The 17592-nt window shown below is 45.8% G+C and overlaps 1 protein-coding gene across 1 annotated transcript; it reads left to right on the forward strand.

Moving 5' to 3' along the window:
* Nucleotides 1-229: 229 nt before the first annotated feature.
* Nucleotides 230-17034, forward strand: LOC116969744 (riboflavin-binding protein-like). Its single transcript, XM_033016521.1, has 4 exons — nt 230-332; nt 5042-5170; nt 6447-6558; nt 14296-17034. Exons 1-4 carry the CDS (start codon nt 277-279, stop codon nt 14563-14565), a joined length of 567 nt encoding a protein of 188 aa, XP_032872412.1. The 5' UTR covers nt 230-276; the 3' UTR covers nt 14566-17034.
* Nucleotides 17035-17592: the final 558 nt, after the last annotated feature.

A 17592-nucleotide genomic window follows, 5' to 3' on the forward strand; every position in this document is an offset into this window, starting at 1 on the left:
CCCCTCACACTCCAAACATGTATAGGCTTGTAGGTTAATTGGCTTTGGTAAAATTGTAAATTGCCCCTAATGTGTAGGATAGCATTAGTGAACGCCGGTCGGAGTGGGCTCGGTGGACCGAGGGCCTGTTTCAACGCTGTATCTCTAAAGACTAAAGATCCAGCCTGGATACTCTGTCATCAGATAGCTACTTCATGAATTTTAAGCTACTGAATTCAAAGTGGGCTGTTTGTTTGAATTATAGATGCTTGCTGCTCAGCGGATACAGATGACAAGATGAGCACTTTGCCAGACGTTGCGCCCTGGAACAGATGTGGAATCTTAAGTACAAAGTGAGTGCACATAAAAAGGGAAAAAAATGCTTTAATGGGAACTTATGAATGGATTGAGGTGGATTTAATGATTTTTTCTTTGTGTTGATTATAGAGAAGAATCTGTGCTGGGAATAAATCCACTCTAAGGCACATTACTTGTCAGTATGAAGTATAACCAAATCTACCTCAGTGGGATTAGGTTTAGAGCATTTTCATCTCAGAATCACATAATCATACAGCATGGAATTAGGGTGCTCGGCCCACCTTGCCCTCATCTACACTAGTCCCACCTGTCTGCTTTTGGCCCATATACCTTTAACCCTATCCTATCCATGCACCTGTTGAAATGCTTCTTAAAGGGAGCAATAGTCCCTGCCTCATCTACCTTCTCTGACACAAAATTCGGACACCTCCGCTCAGTCCGCAATAACCAACCTGACCTCCCGGTGGCTCAGCACTTCAACTCCCCCTCCCATTCCCAATCCGACCTCTCTGTCCTGGGTCTCCTCCATTGCCAGAGTGAGCAACAGCGGAAATTGGAGGAACAGCACCTCATATTCCGTCTGGGGACCTTGCGTCCGGATGGCATTAACATTGAATTCTCCCAATTTTGCTAGTCCTTGCTGTCTCCTCCCCTTCCTCAACCCTCTAGCTGTCTCCTCCCACCCTCCCATCCGCCCGCCCTCGGGCTCCTCCTCCTCCCCTTTTCCTTCCTTCTCCCCCCCCACCCCCCATCAGTCTGAAGAAGGGTTTCGGCCCAAACGTTGCCTATTTCCTTCGCTCCATAGATGCTGCTGCACCCGCTGAGTTTCTCCAGCAATTTTGTGTACCTTCGATCTTCCAGCATCTGCAGTTCCTTCTTGAATACCTTCTCTGACAGATTGTTCCATACACCCACCACCCTTTGTGTAAAACAAACATTACCTCTCGTGTTCCTATTAAATCTTTCCCCCCTCACACCTTAAAGCTATGTCCTCTGGTTCTCAATTCTCCCACTATAGGCAAGATACTTTTGTGCGTCTACCTGATCTATTCCTCTCATGATTTTGTACATCAAGTCAAGTCAAAAGTTTATTCGTCACATACACATACGAGATGTGCAGTGAAATGAAAAGTGGCAATGCTCACGGACTTTGTGCAAAAAGACAAACAAACAAACAACCAAACAATTCTTTTACATATTAAATGTTGTGGGCGGAAGGAAAAAGGTTCAGTAAAGTTAGTCCCTGGTGAGATAGGAGTTTACAGTCCGAATGGCCTCTGGGAAGAAACTCCTTCTCAACCTCTCTGTTCTCACAGCATGGCAACGGAGGCGTTTGCCTGACCGTAGCAGCTGGAACAGTCCGTTGCAGGGGTGGAAGGGGTCTCCCATGATTTTATTGGGAGTCCCCATGTCTATAAAATCACCCTTCATCCTCCTACACGCACGCCAAGGAATAAAGTCCAAGCCTGCTCAACCTCTCCCTATAGCTCAGGCCCTCGAGTCCTGGTCACATCCTCGTGAACTTCTCCGCACCCTTTCCAGCTTGACAATATCTCTCCTATAACACGGTGACCAGAACTGAACACAACACTCTAAATGTAGCCTCACCAATGTCTTGTATGACAGTAACATAACTTCCCAACTTCTCAACTCGATACTCTCACTGATGAAGGCCAATGTGCTAAAGGCCTTTTTGACCACCCTATCTACCTGTGATGCCAGGTTCTCAAGGAACTACTCGTTCCTGCACTCCTAGATCTGTAGGCTCACAAATCAACAACGGCCATACTCTGTGTGACCTTTATTTAACCATTTTTTGTCTTTCCACACAAGACTGTGAATTAGTGGACCCTGTTGCAAAAAAAAAAGGGTCATATTTCTGTAACTACATTCAGATCCAAACTCAAAATGCCCCAAATCAAAGTCAGAGTGAAAATCTTATCGCTAGTTTGACTGAGAACTCACATCCATTTGATATGAATTGAATTTGAATCCTGAGCTGTAAGGCAAAGTGACTTTGCATTTTATTTTAATTTAATTCTGAAAGTTTGCAACACTGTTTACTGGTTTAAAATTGGTAAGGATAGGAATTTCTTTAGTCAGAGGATGATGAATGTGGAATTCATTGCCATAGACAGCTGTGGAGGGCACATCAATTAATATTTTTAAATGGAGATTGACAGATTCTTGATTGGCAAAGGTGTCGGGGGTTATGGGAAGAAGGCAGGAGAACGAGCTTGAGGGGGAAGGATAGATCAGCCATGATTGCATGGCGGGGTAGACTTGATGGGCTGAATGGCTTCATTCTGCTTCAATAACTTATGAATTATGAACTTATGAACTACCACATGTATTCTTGGTTCTTGGTTTCTTGGTCCTCCAAAATATTCCAACTGGAATTTAAACTGGAGGTGGTGAAGGGAGGGATTTAGCCAGAAAGGGTTATTGGGAAGAAAGTGCTACTTTAAATTTCGTTGCATCTGGTTGGGTAACTATAGTTTGGTGGAGATTATTCCATGCTTTAATTGTGCGGGGGAAGAACAAATTGCTGTACACATCTGTCTTTGTAGCTGGGATCACAAATTGGATCGAATGCCCTCGTCTGCTCCTAATTGGTTTGGGGTTGGTGTAGGTCTTGTAATCTATGTCGAGCTGACCATTTAACATTTTGTAAAAACAGGTCAAACGGTGAGCTTCACGTCTGTCTTGGAGAGGGTATTCCCTTGAACATAAGAAATTATTTAATTGGAATATCTATGTTGGTTATAACATCTAATAGAGTAAATAGCGAGGAAATAATAATAATAATAATACATTTTATTTATGGGCGCCTTTCAAGAGTCTCAAGGACACCTTACAAAAATTTAGCAGGTAGAGGAAAAACATGTAAGGGGAATGAAATAAATAGTAGAGACATGACTAGTACACAAAGTAAAGACAGAATTCAATTCAAAACACAATATGAGGCAATTAATGCACAGATGAAAAGGGAGGGGGACGTGGGGCTAAGGATAGGCAGAGGTGAAGAGATGGGTCTTGAGGCGGGACTGGAAGATGGTGAGGGACACGGAATTGCGGATCAGTTGGGGGAGGGAGTTCCAGAGCCTGGGAGCTGCCCTGGAGAAGGCTCTGTCCCCAAAATTGCGGAGGTTGGACTTGTGGATGGAGAGGGAGACCGGCTGATGTGGATCTGAGGGACCGTGAGGGTTGGTAGGGGGAGAGGAGGTCAGTGAGATATGGGGGGGCCAGATGGTGGAGGGCTTTGTAGGTGAGGATCAGGATTTTGTAGGTGATCCGGTGGGAGATGGGAAGCCAGTGAAGTTGTTTGAGGACTGGAGTGATGTGATGCCTAGGATTTGGTGTGGGTGATGAGTCGGGCGGCTGCGTTCTGGACCAGTTGGAGTCGGTTGATGTAGGTGGAGCTGATGCCAAGGAGAAGTGAGTTGCAATAGTCCAGTCGGGAGGAGATGAAGGCATGGATGAGTCTTTCAGCAGCGGGAGGTGTGAGAGAGGGCCTGAGTTTGGCGATGTTGCGGAGATGAAAGAAGGAGGTTTTAATGACATGGCGGATGTGAGGCTCAAGGGAGAGGGTGGAATCAAAGATCACGCCAAGGTTGCGGGCCTGGGGAGATGGGGAGACAGTGGTGCCGTCGATGGTGAGAGTGGGGTTATTGATTTTGCTGAGTGTGGCTTTGGAGCCTATGAGGAGGAATTCTCATGTCCCATTTATTCACACTTCCAGAATTTAGTTAACTGAATTTAAGTTCGCTATCTGGTTCATCAATTTTTCTCAACCATTTAACGAGGACTTTAGATTGCTGGCCCAGAACTAACATCCTTATTCTACTGAGCTAGTGAGAAAGCTTCAGGTTGGATATTTCTATCTGGAGAAATCTATCTCATCTTAGTCAGGGTGGAATTTGTGACTGGAGCATTGCCTTGATTTGACTCAAGTCAAGTAAAGTCAAGTCAATTTTATTTCTATAGCACATTTAAAAACAACTCTCGTTGACCAAATTGCTTTACATCAGTGCAGGTACTAACGTGCTACATACAGTGGTACATAGATCTAACAATACATACAATACAGCGCTTCCTCAGAGGACCTCAAGAAATGCTTGTGAGTAAACATAGAAACATAGAAAATAAGTGCAGGAGTAGGCTATTCGGCCCTTCGAGCCTGCACCGCCATTCAATATGATCATGGCTGATCATCCAACTCAGTATCCCGTACCTGCCTTCTCTCCATACCCCCTGATCCCTCTAGCCACAAGGGCCACATCTAACTCCCTCTTAAATATAGCCAATGAACTGGCCTCAACTACATTCTGTGGCAGAGAGTTCCAGAGATTCACCACTCTCTGCATGAAAAATGTTTTTCTCATCTCAGTTCTAAAGGATTTCCCCTCGATCCTTAAGCTGTGACCCCTTGTCCTGGACTTCCCCCAACATCGGGAACAATCTTCCTGCATCTAGCCTGTCCAATCCCTTAGAAATAGGTTTTCCTTAGAAATAGTAGAAATAGGTTTTAAGTCTAGACTTAAAGGAGTCGATGGAGGGGGCAGTTCTGATGAGAAGAGTTCCACAGTCTAGGTGCAGCAACCGCAAAAGCATTGATATCTCCAGTAAATGCACACTCCATGGTTGAATACACCAAGGGGACTCATGGTAAACTGGTGTTATGATGAAGGGTCAGTGAGATGCTGCTTTATGTACAGTAACTGAATTTTCTTTCTCCCTCTAGATGTGAGCAATTCTTCAAACAGCTCTCGTGCTTCTACCACTGCTCCCCGGACACCAAAATCTGGGCGAGCCCGGGTCTTCCCAATCACCTTGTGAATGTACCACTCTGCCACAGCTTCTGTGACCAATGGTAAGTAGATCACAATCTGAAGAAGGGTCTCGACCCAAAACGTCACCCACTCCTTCTCTCCAGAGATGCTGCCTGTCCCACTGAGTTACTCCAGCATTTTGTGTCTACCTTCGATTTAAACCAGCATCTGCAGTTCTTTCCTACACAGCCAAGGGCCTGTTCAACTTATGCGACATGTGAAGCCTGTATGGTCGTGAGTAGTCACTCAAAGAATCGTGCCTTTTTCTGGTCGCCGCTGGATTTTCGACATTTTGAACATTTTCGGCGACCTGCTGCGACTACGACGGGTGCTGGCAAGTCGCTGAAAAAATTGCGTAGGTGGGACAGGCCCTTAGGTAGTTTAAGACTAGTAAAGGTCTCGAGAGACTGGCGAGTTCAGTCGATGAGTCTCTCATCAGCATCCTCTATCCAGAAATACAATGGAACATAAATATTGTGGCTATGAGAACCAATCGGTGGTGCAACGGTAGAGTAGCTGCTTTATAGAGACCCAGGTTCGAATGTGACTGTGCTGCTGGAATTAAGAATTTCATTGTTACATTTCTGGACATATGACAATAAAACACTCTTGACACTCAAACAGGGATGCTGCTGATGGCTCTGTACTTTAGACCAGTGATTCCCAACCTGGGGCCATATGGCAAATTTCAGGGGGGCCACAGAACAATTTTGGGATTTAGGGGGCCACAGGTTCAATGAAGGGGGGCACACAGCTACCACCCTGTTGCCTCCTTAATTTCAGTTCTAATAAATTAAAATCAATGTAGTTGAAATATTTTTGATGTTTGTGGAATAGAATAAAAGAGAATATATGTGCAATTAATAGACACTGATATTTTTATGGAAGGTATTATAATATTGAAGTACTTTTTTTCCGCTAATAATGTCAGGGGGGGGGGGGGCACAGAAAAATTAAAAAATCCCAAGGGGGCCATGAGCTAAAAAAGGTTGGGAACCACTGGTTTAGACTTTGAAAACGGGTCCTTCGGCCCATCGGGTCCGCGCCGACCAATGATCACAGCATACACTAGCACTATCCTACACACAAGGGACAAGTTACAGAAGCCAATTAACCTACAAAACTTTGGAGTGTGGGAGGAAACCGGAGCGCCCGGAGAAAACCCATCCGGTCGCATGGAGAACATACTATTTCCATTCCGACAGGATCAAACCCGGGTCGCTGGTGCTGTAAGGCAGCAACTCTACTGCTGGACCAGCTTTGTGCCACCCTGGTATTGGCTTTGGTACAACATCTATCTGCCTTCTTCCTCTCCAGGTACAAAGCTTGCAAGAATGATCTGACCTGCACCAAGAAGTGGAATTCTGGTTTGAAGCCTTCAAATGCCTCTCAGACCAACTGTACCTCGGAGTGTATTCCTTACAGTAAGGTAGGAATGATGCAATTCCTTGGAACCACACCAATTATCATCCAAATCAATGCACTTTGTCAGCTTGGTTGAGTTGGTGGGATGGCCGAACCAGAGAACCAGGAGATCGAGCCCCACCCTGGGCGTTCAACACATCATCTAGTCATCCAGTATAAAACTACATTGTCAAAGTAGGCAGCTCGATGCTCCATCCAGCATCCCATCCTCAAAGGCAACAAGCAAACCTGGATTGTTTTCACCAGAACATCGGAGGCTGAGGGACAACTTGATAAAAGTGTCTAGAATTATGAGAGGAAGGACAGTCAGAACCTTCTCCCAGCTTAGCTTTAAGCTGAGAGGGGCAAAGCTCGGAGAATGGGGTTAGGAGGGAACTATAGATCAACCATGATTGAATGGTGGAGTAGACTTGATGAACCTTGCACGCAGTTTGGAAATGTCAAAGACCACGAGGCATAGCTTTAGGGTGAGAGGGGCAAAATCTATAGGAGATGTATGCGTCAAATTATATACAGAGAGAGAGTGGTGGGATGCGCTGCCAGCAGTGGTGTTAGTGGAAGGCAGATATGATAGCAGCTTATTTAAAAGCAGTGTGTGGTTGGTGCTTGGAACGTGCTGCCTAGGGTAGTGCTGGAGGCAGATACAATAGTGGTGTTTAATTCTTAAGGGGTTGGACAGGCCAGATGCAGGAAGATTGTTCCCGATGTTGGGGAAGTCCAGAACAAGGGGTCACAGTTTAAGGATCAGGTGGAAGTCTTTTAGGACCGAGATGAGAAAAACTTTTTTCACACAGAGAGTGGTGAACCTGTGGAATTCTCTGCCACAGAAGGTAGTTGAGGCCACAGTTCATTTGCTATATTTAAGAGGGAGTTAGATGTGGCTAAAGGGATCAGGGGGTATGGAGAGAAGGCAGGTACGGGATACTGAGTTGGATGATCAGCCATGATCATATTGAATGGCGGTGCAGGCTCGAAGGGCCGAATGGCCTACTCCTGCACCTATTTTCTATGTTTCTATGATAAGATGCTTTTAGATAACCACTTGGATATGCAAGGAATGGAGGGGTATGGATCCTGGTTAGGCAGATGCGATGACGTTGCCTTGGCATCATGTTCAGCATTGACATTGTAGCCAGGGGGCCGTTGGTGTGCTGGACAGTTCTATGTTGAATGTAAATCAAAGATTCTACATTGTGCTACATGGTGTGACTATGCACTAGATGACCTCCATAATGGTACACACAATCTCTGCAGTTCATTGCACTCAAAACATTGTGCATGAGTTTTTCTCCTCATTACTTTCTGGGCTGGGAATAGGTTGCCAAGACGGAATTTAGTTCTTGCCTGGTCACAGCAAGAGTGAATGACCATAGTTTCCTTCACAGTTGAGCTTGCATTTGGTGTAAGGGTGATATCGTGGTTATGTTAGCAGACGATTACTTCAGAGGGAAAAAATACACAAAGTTCTCCAGTAACTCAGCGGGTCAGGCGGCATCTCTGGAGAACATGAATAGGCGACGTTTTGGGTCGGGATCCTTCTTCATACTGTGGTAGAATGGAGAAAGCTGGTAGAGAGATGGGGGTGAGACAAAGCCTGGCAAGTAGTAGTAGGCAATGTACAGAAGAAGGATGCAGTACTGTTGCAGACACAATGGATTAATGTAGATAGATAGATAAATCGAGGACGAGCTTATCCTAAGATCTCACTTAGAACATAGATCAGTCCAGCACAGAACCAGCCCCTCAGCCCACAGTGTCTGAACATGATGCCACGTTGAACTAAACTTCTCTGCAAGCACATGATCCACTTCCCTCCATTCCCTGCAAACACATGCGCCTATCCTAAAACTTCTTAACCGCCACTATCATACCTGCCTCCACCACCACCCCCGGCAGCGCGTTCCAGGCACCCGCCACTTTCTGTGTCAAAATAAACCCACCCCGCACATCTCCTTTATACTTTGCCCCTCTCACAGCTTAAAGCTATGTTAGGGGAATCAGGCCCTCTCGTAGATGAACTGAAGCCTAGGCCAATTTCAATTTTAGAGGCCCCCAAACCAAGATCAAGTACAGGCCCCTCAATTTTAGAGGCCCCCAAATCAAGATCCATAGAAACATGGACATAGAAACATAGAAAATAGGTGCAGGAGGAGGCCATTCTGCCCTTCGAGCCAGCACCGCCATTCATTGTGATCATGGCTGATCGTCCCCAATCAATAACCCGTGAAGTACCATAATCCCTTTGAAGCAGAGAGGCTTGAGGTCCATGCCCCCTCTGATAGGGCCTGAGGAGAATGTGGTTAGGAGGGAGGGATATATCAGCCATGATTGAATGGTGGAGTAGACTTGATGGGCCGAATGGCCTAATTTGCTCCTATCACCCATGAACGTGAGCTTATGAACCATGCCGTCTAGTATTTGATAATTTCAGACTGGGGAAAAGGTTTTGACTGTCTACTCTATCTCATAGTTTTATATACATCTATCAGGCTTCCCCTCAACCTCCGACGCTCCATAGAAAACAATCTGCGGCTCCATGACTTATCAGTGACATGCTGGTAAAGAGATAAAAGTGAATTTAAAAAAAAAAGATTAACCAGTGAGGAAATGGTGAATGCTCAGCCTGCCATTAAGTTCTTTTAGATGCTGGAAGGCCACAAGCAATCTGCCCTTTACTTGCAAGTGGAGTACAGGGTATGGAGAGACCTAACATGCAGGGAGAAATGACAATATCTTCACTGATCTGTCACATGCCCTTCAGCCTCAGTACATGACTTTGAAAATTCATTCATCTGTGAGGATCTGTCAGCTCACATTATCTATCGAGAGAATATGAGTTGAAATTTGCCCGCTGGCTTACACCCTATACATATTCATAGATGCTCCATCAATATACCACGCCATTTTAGAACAGAAATGCTGCTGGTGTTGTCTATCGGAAATACTCGGCAAGTAAGGCAGCTTCCGTGCAGAAGGGTGAGGTTGGCTTCATAGAAACATAGAAAATAGGTGCAGGAGTAGGCCATTCGGCCCTTCGAGCCTGCACCGCCATTCAATATGATCACGGCTGATCATCCAACTCAGTATCCTGTACCTGCCTCCATACCCCCTGATCCCTTTAGCCACAAGGGCCACATCTAACTCCCTCTTAAATATAGCCAATGAACTGTGGCCTCAACTACCTTCTGTGGCAGAGAATTCCAGAGATTCACCACTCTCTGTGTGAAAAATGTTTTTCTCATCTCGGTCCTAAAAGATTTCCCCCTTATCCTTAAACTGTGACCCCTTGTTCTGGACTTCCCCACCATCGGGAACAATCTTCCTGCATCTAGCCTGTCCAACCCCTTAAGAATGTTGTAAGTTTTTATAAGATCCCCCCTCAATCTTCTAAATTCTAGCGAGTACAAGCCGAGTCTATCCAGTCTTTCTTCATATGAAAGTCCTGCCATCCCAGGAATCAGTCGTGATCACCTGATCACAGCTGGAAAAGTCAAGGTAAACGGTCTGGAGGTCGGCACAGTAGAGTTGCTGCCTCACAGCGCCAGAGACCCAGGTTCGATCCCGACTACAGGTGCTGTCTGTACGGAGTTTGTACGTTGTCCCTGTGACCGCGTGGGTTTTCTCCAGTTTCCTCCCACACTCCAAAGACGTACAGGTTTGTAGGTTAATTGGCTTTGGTAAAATTGTAAATTGTCGCTAGTGGGTGGGATAGTGTTAGTGTACGGGGTGATCGCTGGTCGGCACACACGCCCAATGGGTCGTGGGCCTGTTGCCATGCTGTATCTATGTCGCTGGAGTCTAAAGTCAAAAGGACAATCTGGAAGAAAAAGAAAGGTGTATGATAGCATGGAGAGTAAGCGTGGCAGAGCATAATCAGAACTTTTGAGAGGCACTTGAGAAAAAAGAATTTGCAAAGTTTTGGGGAAAGAATGTCAGGTAAAGGGATAGGACAGACTTTTCTGTCAGGAGCTAGCATAGAGCAAGTGGGCTGAATGGCCTCTTTCATGCCATTGCGATTGTATGATTCTATTATTGTAAATCATATTGATTTTGTTCTTGGTACTTTAAGCAATCTACAGTAGAACGCTGATAATTAGTGATCGAAACTTTCAGATAGTGATAGTCTATGTGTGTACGGAGTTTGTACATTCTCCCCGTGACCCGCGTGGGTTTTCTCCAGGAACTCCTGTTTCCTCCCACATCGCAAAGATGTGCAGGTCTGTAGGCTATTTGGCTTTGGTGAAATTGTAAATTGTCCCGAGTGTGTGTAGGATAGTGTTAGTGTGCGGGACCGCTGGTTGTCACAGATTCGGTGGGCCGAAGGGTCTGTTTCAACTGGATATCTCTAAACTAAACTAAACTAAACTTGGGGAGTATTGTCATTACTAGAGACAAAATATTTAGAGGTTGGTCTATCTATTCAGGGGCCATAAATGTTCCCATGGAATGATTCACAGAAGCACAAGGATATTCTCCCATTGTCCGGGCAAAACATTTTACCCTTGACTGCGTGCTGCAGAATTTTTTTAAATTTACCATTCATCTCTCTTCCCTGTTGAACACAAATTGGCTGCCATACTTGCTCATTGACAATGCTGCAAAATCATTCATTTGCTCTGAAGGACATTGGGCCACTTCAAGGTCATCCAAGTTTCTTTCAAATAGTTGATTTACTGCCAGCAATGCTGGGATCAGAGAAAGGTTTGGTTTGGTTTACAATTGGACTACAAGAGGAAAATCACACTCTCAGGAAGCAGGCTTCCGACAAATGATCAGCATTGAACAAGCATCGGGACTGCTGCGCTTGAAAGTTCAATATTCACAGTGTCGTTTAGTTCAGACAATAGACAATAGGTGCAGAGCCCTTCGAGCCAGCACCGCCATTCGATACGATCATGGCTGATCAAACTCCATTAGTTTGGAGATACAGTGTGGAAACTTCCCTAGGTCCACCGAGTCCACGCTGACCAACAATCACCCTGCACTAGTTGTATCATACAGTCTCGAATTTTACAGAATTTGTACCATTTTTACAGAATTTGTACATTTGTACAATTTTTACAGAATTTGTACAATTTACAGAAGCCAATTAACCTACAAATCTGTGCGTCATTGAAACGTGTGAGGAAACCTGAGCACCCGCAGAAAACCCACGCAGGTCACAGGGAGAACGTACAAACTCCGCACAGACAGTACCGTAGACAAGATCGAAACCAGGTCTCTGTTGCTGTAGGGCAGAAATTCTACCGCGGCGGCACTATGTTGCCCGAGGTTGATTTGCGGGAGTCGTGGGTCAACTTCCAATTTTACCAATCATCTCGAACAACGCTCTTGCAGTAACTCAGCAGGCCTGGCGAAAGTGTGAAGGGTCCCGATCTGAAACGTCCACCCATTCCTTCCAGAGATGTTGCCTGACTCTTGATTAGAACGGGCATCAGAGGTTATGGGGAGAAGGCAGGAGAATGGGGTTGAGAGGGAGAGATAGATTGGCCATGTTTGAATGGCGGAGTAGACTTGATGGGCCAAATGGCCTAATTCTGCTCTTCCTCCAGCACTGTGTGTTTTGCTCAAGATTCCCGCGTCTACGTTCTCTTGTCTCTCTATAACGATACTCAAGTCCTCCACTGTATCGTAGATTTATTCAGTCCCCATTCTGACAGACAGTCACAGATGTCTGTGAGTAATGTCGCATCGATGAGCTCTGCTTCTTTGAGGAAGCTGGGCCTCGAGGGGAATTCTCCTGCCAGCTGGAAATGCAATGGCAACATGACTGCGAGTGTGGAGAGGTTGTCGAGAAGGATCAACTCCGTACCAAGATCTGTTGGACAGGCTGTCTTGCTTATAAAATCAAAAAGATCATCATTTTTCCTTCCTCCGCCCCAACATATTTGCTAATCTTTTGCTCCACAAAATACCAAAAAGCAATAAAGCCCCAACTACTCGATGTGAATGCTAAGACAGTGTCAGAAATTTGCTATCAGTCTGAAGAAGATTCACAACCTAAAAATGGTGCACAAAGTGACTCGAAGATAGACACAAAATGCTGGAGTAACTCAGCGGGACAGGCAGCATCTCTGGAGAGAAGGAATGGGCGACGTTTCGGGTCGAGACCTTTCTTCAGATTGAAGAAGGGTCTCGACCCGAAATGACACCCATTCCTTCTCTCCAGTGGAAGTAATAGGTGGAGAGGGAGGGGAGAAATAGGTAGATGTGGGGGAGAAAGAGGAAGGAGGAGGTGATGCTAGGTGGTGTGTTTGTTAGACTGTATCTAAAATTGGAGACTTCAATGTTCGTACCATTCAGTTGTAAGCTAGCCAAACAAAATATGAGGTGCTGTTCGTCCAGTTTGCGTGTGCCTTCACTCTGGCCTTCGCTCTATAGATGCTGCCTCACCCGCTGAGTTACTCCAGCATTTTTGTCTACCTTCAATTTTTCCAGCGTCTGCACTTCCTTCTTAAACACTCCAATACTTTGTGTATATTTTTCTGTAAGCCAGCATCTGAAGTTCCCTGTTCCTCTAGTGATGTTGTGCTTCTGTTCTCTAGATCCTTGTTCAGTCAAAATGAAACAGCCAGCTCACATCCAAACTCACATCTTCCTCACAAAGCTGACTACAAAAATATCCAATTAAATTCAAAAATCCCAAAACAGTTACTAGCTTCTGTTCACATTCCACCAAGACTTTATGCTCCACTTACGTTGTGTAATTTTATACAAGAAAAAGAAAAGCTCAGAGGGATATTTGGAAGACAATGGGATTAACTTGGATGAATAACTTGGTCGGTGTGGTGATGTTGGTCTGGAGGGTGTGTTTCTGTGCTGCACAACCCGATGACACTAACTAGCTCACGCACTCGCTCTCATGCTCGCTCTCACACTTGCTCTCACGCACGCTCACATTTGCTCTCACACTTGCTCACACTCGCTCACACTCGCTCTCACACTCACGCTCGCTCTCACACTCACTCTCACACTCACTCTCACGCTCGCTCTCACACTCACGCTAGCTCTCACACTCACTCTCACACTCACTCTCACGCTCGCTCTCACACTCACGCTAGCTCTCACACTCGCTCTCACACTCACACTCATGCTCGCTCTCACACTCGCTCTCACTCACGCTCGCTCTCACACTCAAGCTAGCTCTCACACTCACGCTAGCTCTCACACTCACGCTAGCTCTCACACTCGCTCTCACACTCGCTCTCACTCACGCACGCTACACGCTCTCACACTCACGCTCGCTCTCACACTCACGCTAGCTCTCACACCTCAAGCTACTCACACTCACACTTACGCTCGCTCTCACACTCGCTCTCGCACTTTCACGCTCGCTCACACTCGCTCTCACACTCACACTCACGCTCGCTCTCACACTCACGCTAGCTCTCACACTCACGCTAGCTCTCACACTCGCTCTCACACTCGCTCTCACACTCGCTCTCACACTCACGCTCGCTCTCACACTCGCTCTCACACTAGCTCTCACACTCGCTCTCACACGTGCTTGCAGTGTTCGCACACGCGCTCGCCCTCATGCACGCCCACACACTGCCTCTCACTCGCTCTCACGCTCTCTCTCACACTCACTCTCACGCACTCTCACACTCGCACTCTCTCACGCACGCTCGCACTCGCTCACACACGCGCTCTCACACACGCGCTGGCCCACACACTGGCTCTCACACACACACACACACACACACAGGTTAACGCCTCTCTTTCTCGCCTGTGTAACTAGATGTACAAGAACGGCAAGGACCTGTGTGAGAGCTCGGTTGGCGACACGTTCACGGTGCGATCGTGCAACTGCTTGAGCCTGGACAAGGGCGACGGGCGAGTGGTGGCAGCGCTGGTGCAGAACGACAGCACCAAGTTGGGCGCTGGTGGCAAGCTCCCGTGCAGGGAGAAGCGCAGCATCATCACCAAGCTGCGGCGCTCCATGCACAAGCGCTCCCTCTTCGTTGAGGACATCGACGGCAGTGGAAGCGGGTTCCCATCAACCGAATAGTTAATTCCGTTTCTAACCCCTCTCGTTTGCAATAGTTGCTGCTCTTATTAACACAATCTCCCCCTTGCTGTGTTTGTGCTGATTAAAAGCTCTGAAGTATCGCTGACTGCTTCACCCATACCCAAAACCCAACCACCGCCATTCCAGCACTAACCTCGTCCTATCTCTACGATCATCATCACACATCCTTCTCTTTCAAGCCCACTATTAAACAAAGAGCCACAGATAAAAGAGTTCAGAGAAGGAAAAGTACCTGCTGATACGTGATCTCAGTTCCATCATATCTCTCCTGGGTGCATTCTCTCTCACAATCTTCCCATGTCACTTAAGACACAAACCAGTTGAAACATTGGAACGTAGAAAAGCTGTGGGGTGCAGTACATGTTCACGTCACCAGATGTTCAAATGCTGTTTCATCTTCTCACCTCCATCTAACTATAGCTGCACTAACCTTCATTGACAAGGTAGCGAATAGAAGGGCTGGGCTTGTTGACAATACAAGCTGAATAATGGGACCTTTCGTTCTAGGAAAAAAAGTTGGATGGATCAAATGTGCTTTTACCAATCCCAAAACAATTACCTGCTTCTGCTTAGTCCACTAAGTCTTTTCCTTCCGCTCATCCTATGCAATTTTCTTAAGCAAGCACACAGCTTAATCCACATAGCGACTTGCTGTGGATAAAAGTATCAAGCGTCCAAACTTCTCCATAAACTTTGAAGTACAATTGCAAGACACTTACGGTCTCATATCGCGCTGCCCTGCTTTCATATATGTTGTCTGATCCAGGGCTGTTATATTTAGCAGTGCGTTTTAACAGCTCGCCCCAATCTTAACTTTCAGTCCCGCAAGAAACAAACTTAGCCAGAAGCAACCCGTCCCAGACAGACTCCTTTCTTTTCTGTTGGGTGGTGAACGTTTCAGTTCCTGTGGCTCATCAAGACTATTAATGTTGTTCTCCTGTTCTCTCGTTCCTTGCTCAATCAAAAACGATCAACAGCCAACTCACATCCAGATTCACCACATTTTAAGTTTAAATTACAAAGAGCCATGCAACAGGGAAACAGGGCGTTTGGCCCAACACGTCCAAGATACCCCATCTAAGCAAGTCCCACCTGCTCGCTTTTGGCCCATACCCTCTAAAGCCTTTCCTGTCCATGTACCTGTCCAAGCATCATTTAAATACCATTATTGTACCTGCCTCAACTACCTCCCTTTGCATCTTGCTTCATACACCCACTATCCTCTGAGTGAAAAAGTCACCCCTCAGCTTTGTACCAAGTCTTGTCCTGCTCACCCTAAACATATGTCTTCTTTTTGATTCCCCTTCCCTGGGTAAAATACCCTGTGCATATCTTCCTCACAAAGCTTCTTCTTCTTGCGTATGGCATGCACAGCCTAAAGTTGTCCGATAACTTGTTCTATTTGATCTTATTTGATTGTGCACGCCAGGTTGATTGCATTCGTCGAAACAGGTGTTATCTGTGTAGAGTTTGACTGTTCTCCCACTGACATTACCTCCAGGAACTCTGGCTCTCTCCCACATTGCAACGATGTGCCACTCTGTACGTTAACGGCACTGATATGAACTGCACTCTAAACTGTAGCATTCCATGTAATTTCAGAACAGTTGGGTCAAGGACAAATAATGCAGATATAACCATTTAGCTTGATATTACAAGCTGTCAAAGAACGCTGCAACAAATAGATTTAAATGTCGCCATTGTCACCTCGGTGTTTAATTACATAAGGGTAAAGTGCGCAAGATGAGTCATTGTAGTGCGTGATTGCAGACCCACTTCTGTGACGAGTACACAAAGTCTTGCCTGGGTTGGACGGACGGCATCTTGGACAGAATACATTGAAATGAAACACTTGATTCATGGGTTTGTGTGTCATGTGCCCTTTTGCTTTATGATGCCCACAAATTTAAACTCTTGCTTTCCACTTAATTCTCGGCACTTTCACTGCTGTAGTTCAAACAACTATTCAGCACCCTGACAACAACTCCTCACCACTGGCCAGCTATCTCCAGTTGTACATGCTCATGTTTCAACCCTCAACTTAGGCCCAGAGCTATTTAGCTTTGCAAATGCCACATTTTCCAGGGAGACAACTCACCATTAAATGAGTTACTCCAGCATTTTGCATCACACCTTTTTAACCCTTCCATTTCCACTGATTGGGGATGATCAGCCATGATCACATTGAATGGCGGTGCTGGCTCGAAGGGCCGAATGGCCTACTCCTGCACCTATTGTCTATTGTCTATTTCTCTCGTTTCCCTCTCCCCCGGCTCTCAGTCTGAAGCAGGCTCTCGACCCGAAACGTCATCCATTCCTTCTCTCTGCCTGTCCCGCTGAGTTACTCCAGCATTTTGTGTCTATCGATACTATCAAAGTAGTTCTTTTTGCTGAACAGAACATTTTTTGTTTTGTTAAAAAATTCTATCAGATATTGAATAAAACAATGAAAACTGACCAGGAACAAGCTAATACACAGATAGAGTATTGTCCTTGCAGAGATGAATTAAAATTACAGAGGGTGTCTTTTATACTGCAAGTTGCTAACCCAAACTCTGAACGAGGGGGAGCATTGTCCTTGCTTTTGTTAGTCAACTATATATTTTCTTGGAATGTAAATGATAAATGAAAACCATCAGAAACGTAATGAAGTATACAGCTTATACAGTAACACTCCGCTAATGTGCATTCATATAAACTGATAGAATTTGAACTCTAAATATCTTGGCTGAAACAGTTTAATGGAGTTACGTTTTCTGCTCGATTTAGTGTTTGCGTAAACTATTGTGGAGCAAACCTACATTTTTTGGGGTTATTTTTATAGAAAGTCCTAATCAGAAATGGGGAATGTGGTGGCAGAATGGGTTGATAACTTATCCAAGCTTGGCTGGACACAATAAAAATGTTTCCTCAGGCCATCATGGATAGGACAGGTTTGGAGGGATCTGGTCCAAATGCTGGCAGGTACGGGCAAGTTGGGACTAGTGTAGCTTGGACATGTTGGCC

Source organism: Amblyraja radiata, unplaced genomic scaffold (genome assembly GCF_010909765.2).
Source record: "Amblyraja radiata isolate CabotCenter1 unplaced genomic scaffold, sAmbRad1.1.pri scaffold_1101_ctg1, whole genome shotgun sequence".
NCBI lineage: Eukaryota > Metazoa > Chordata > Chondrichthyes > Rajiformes > Rajidae > Amblyraja > Amblyraja radiata.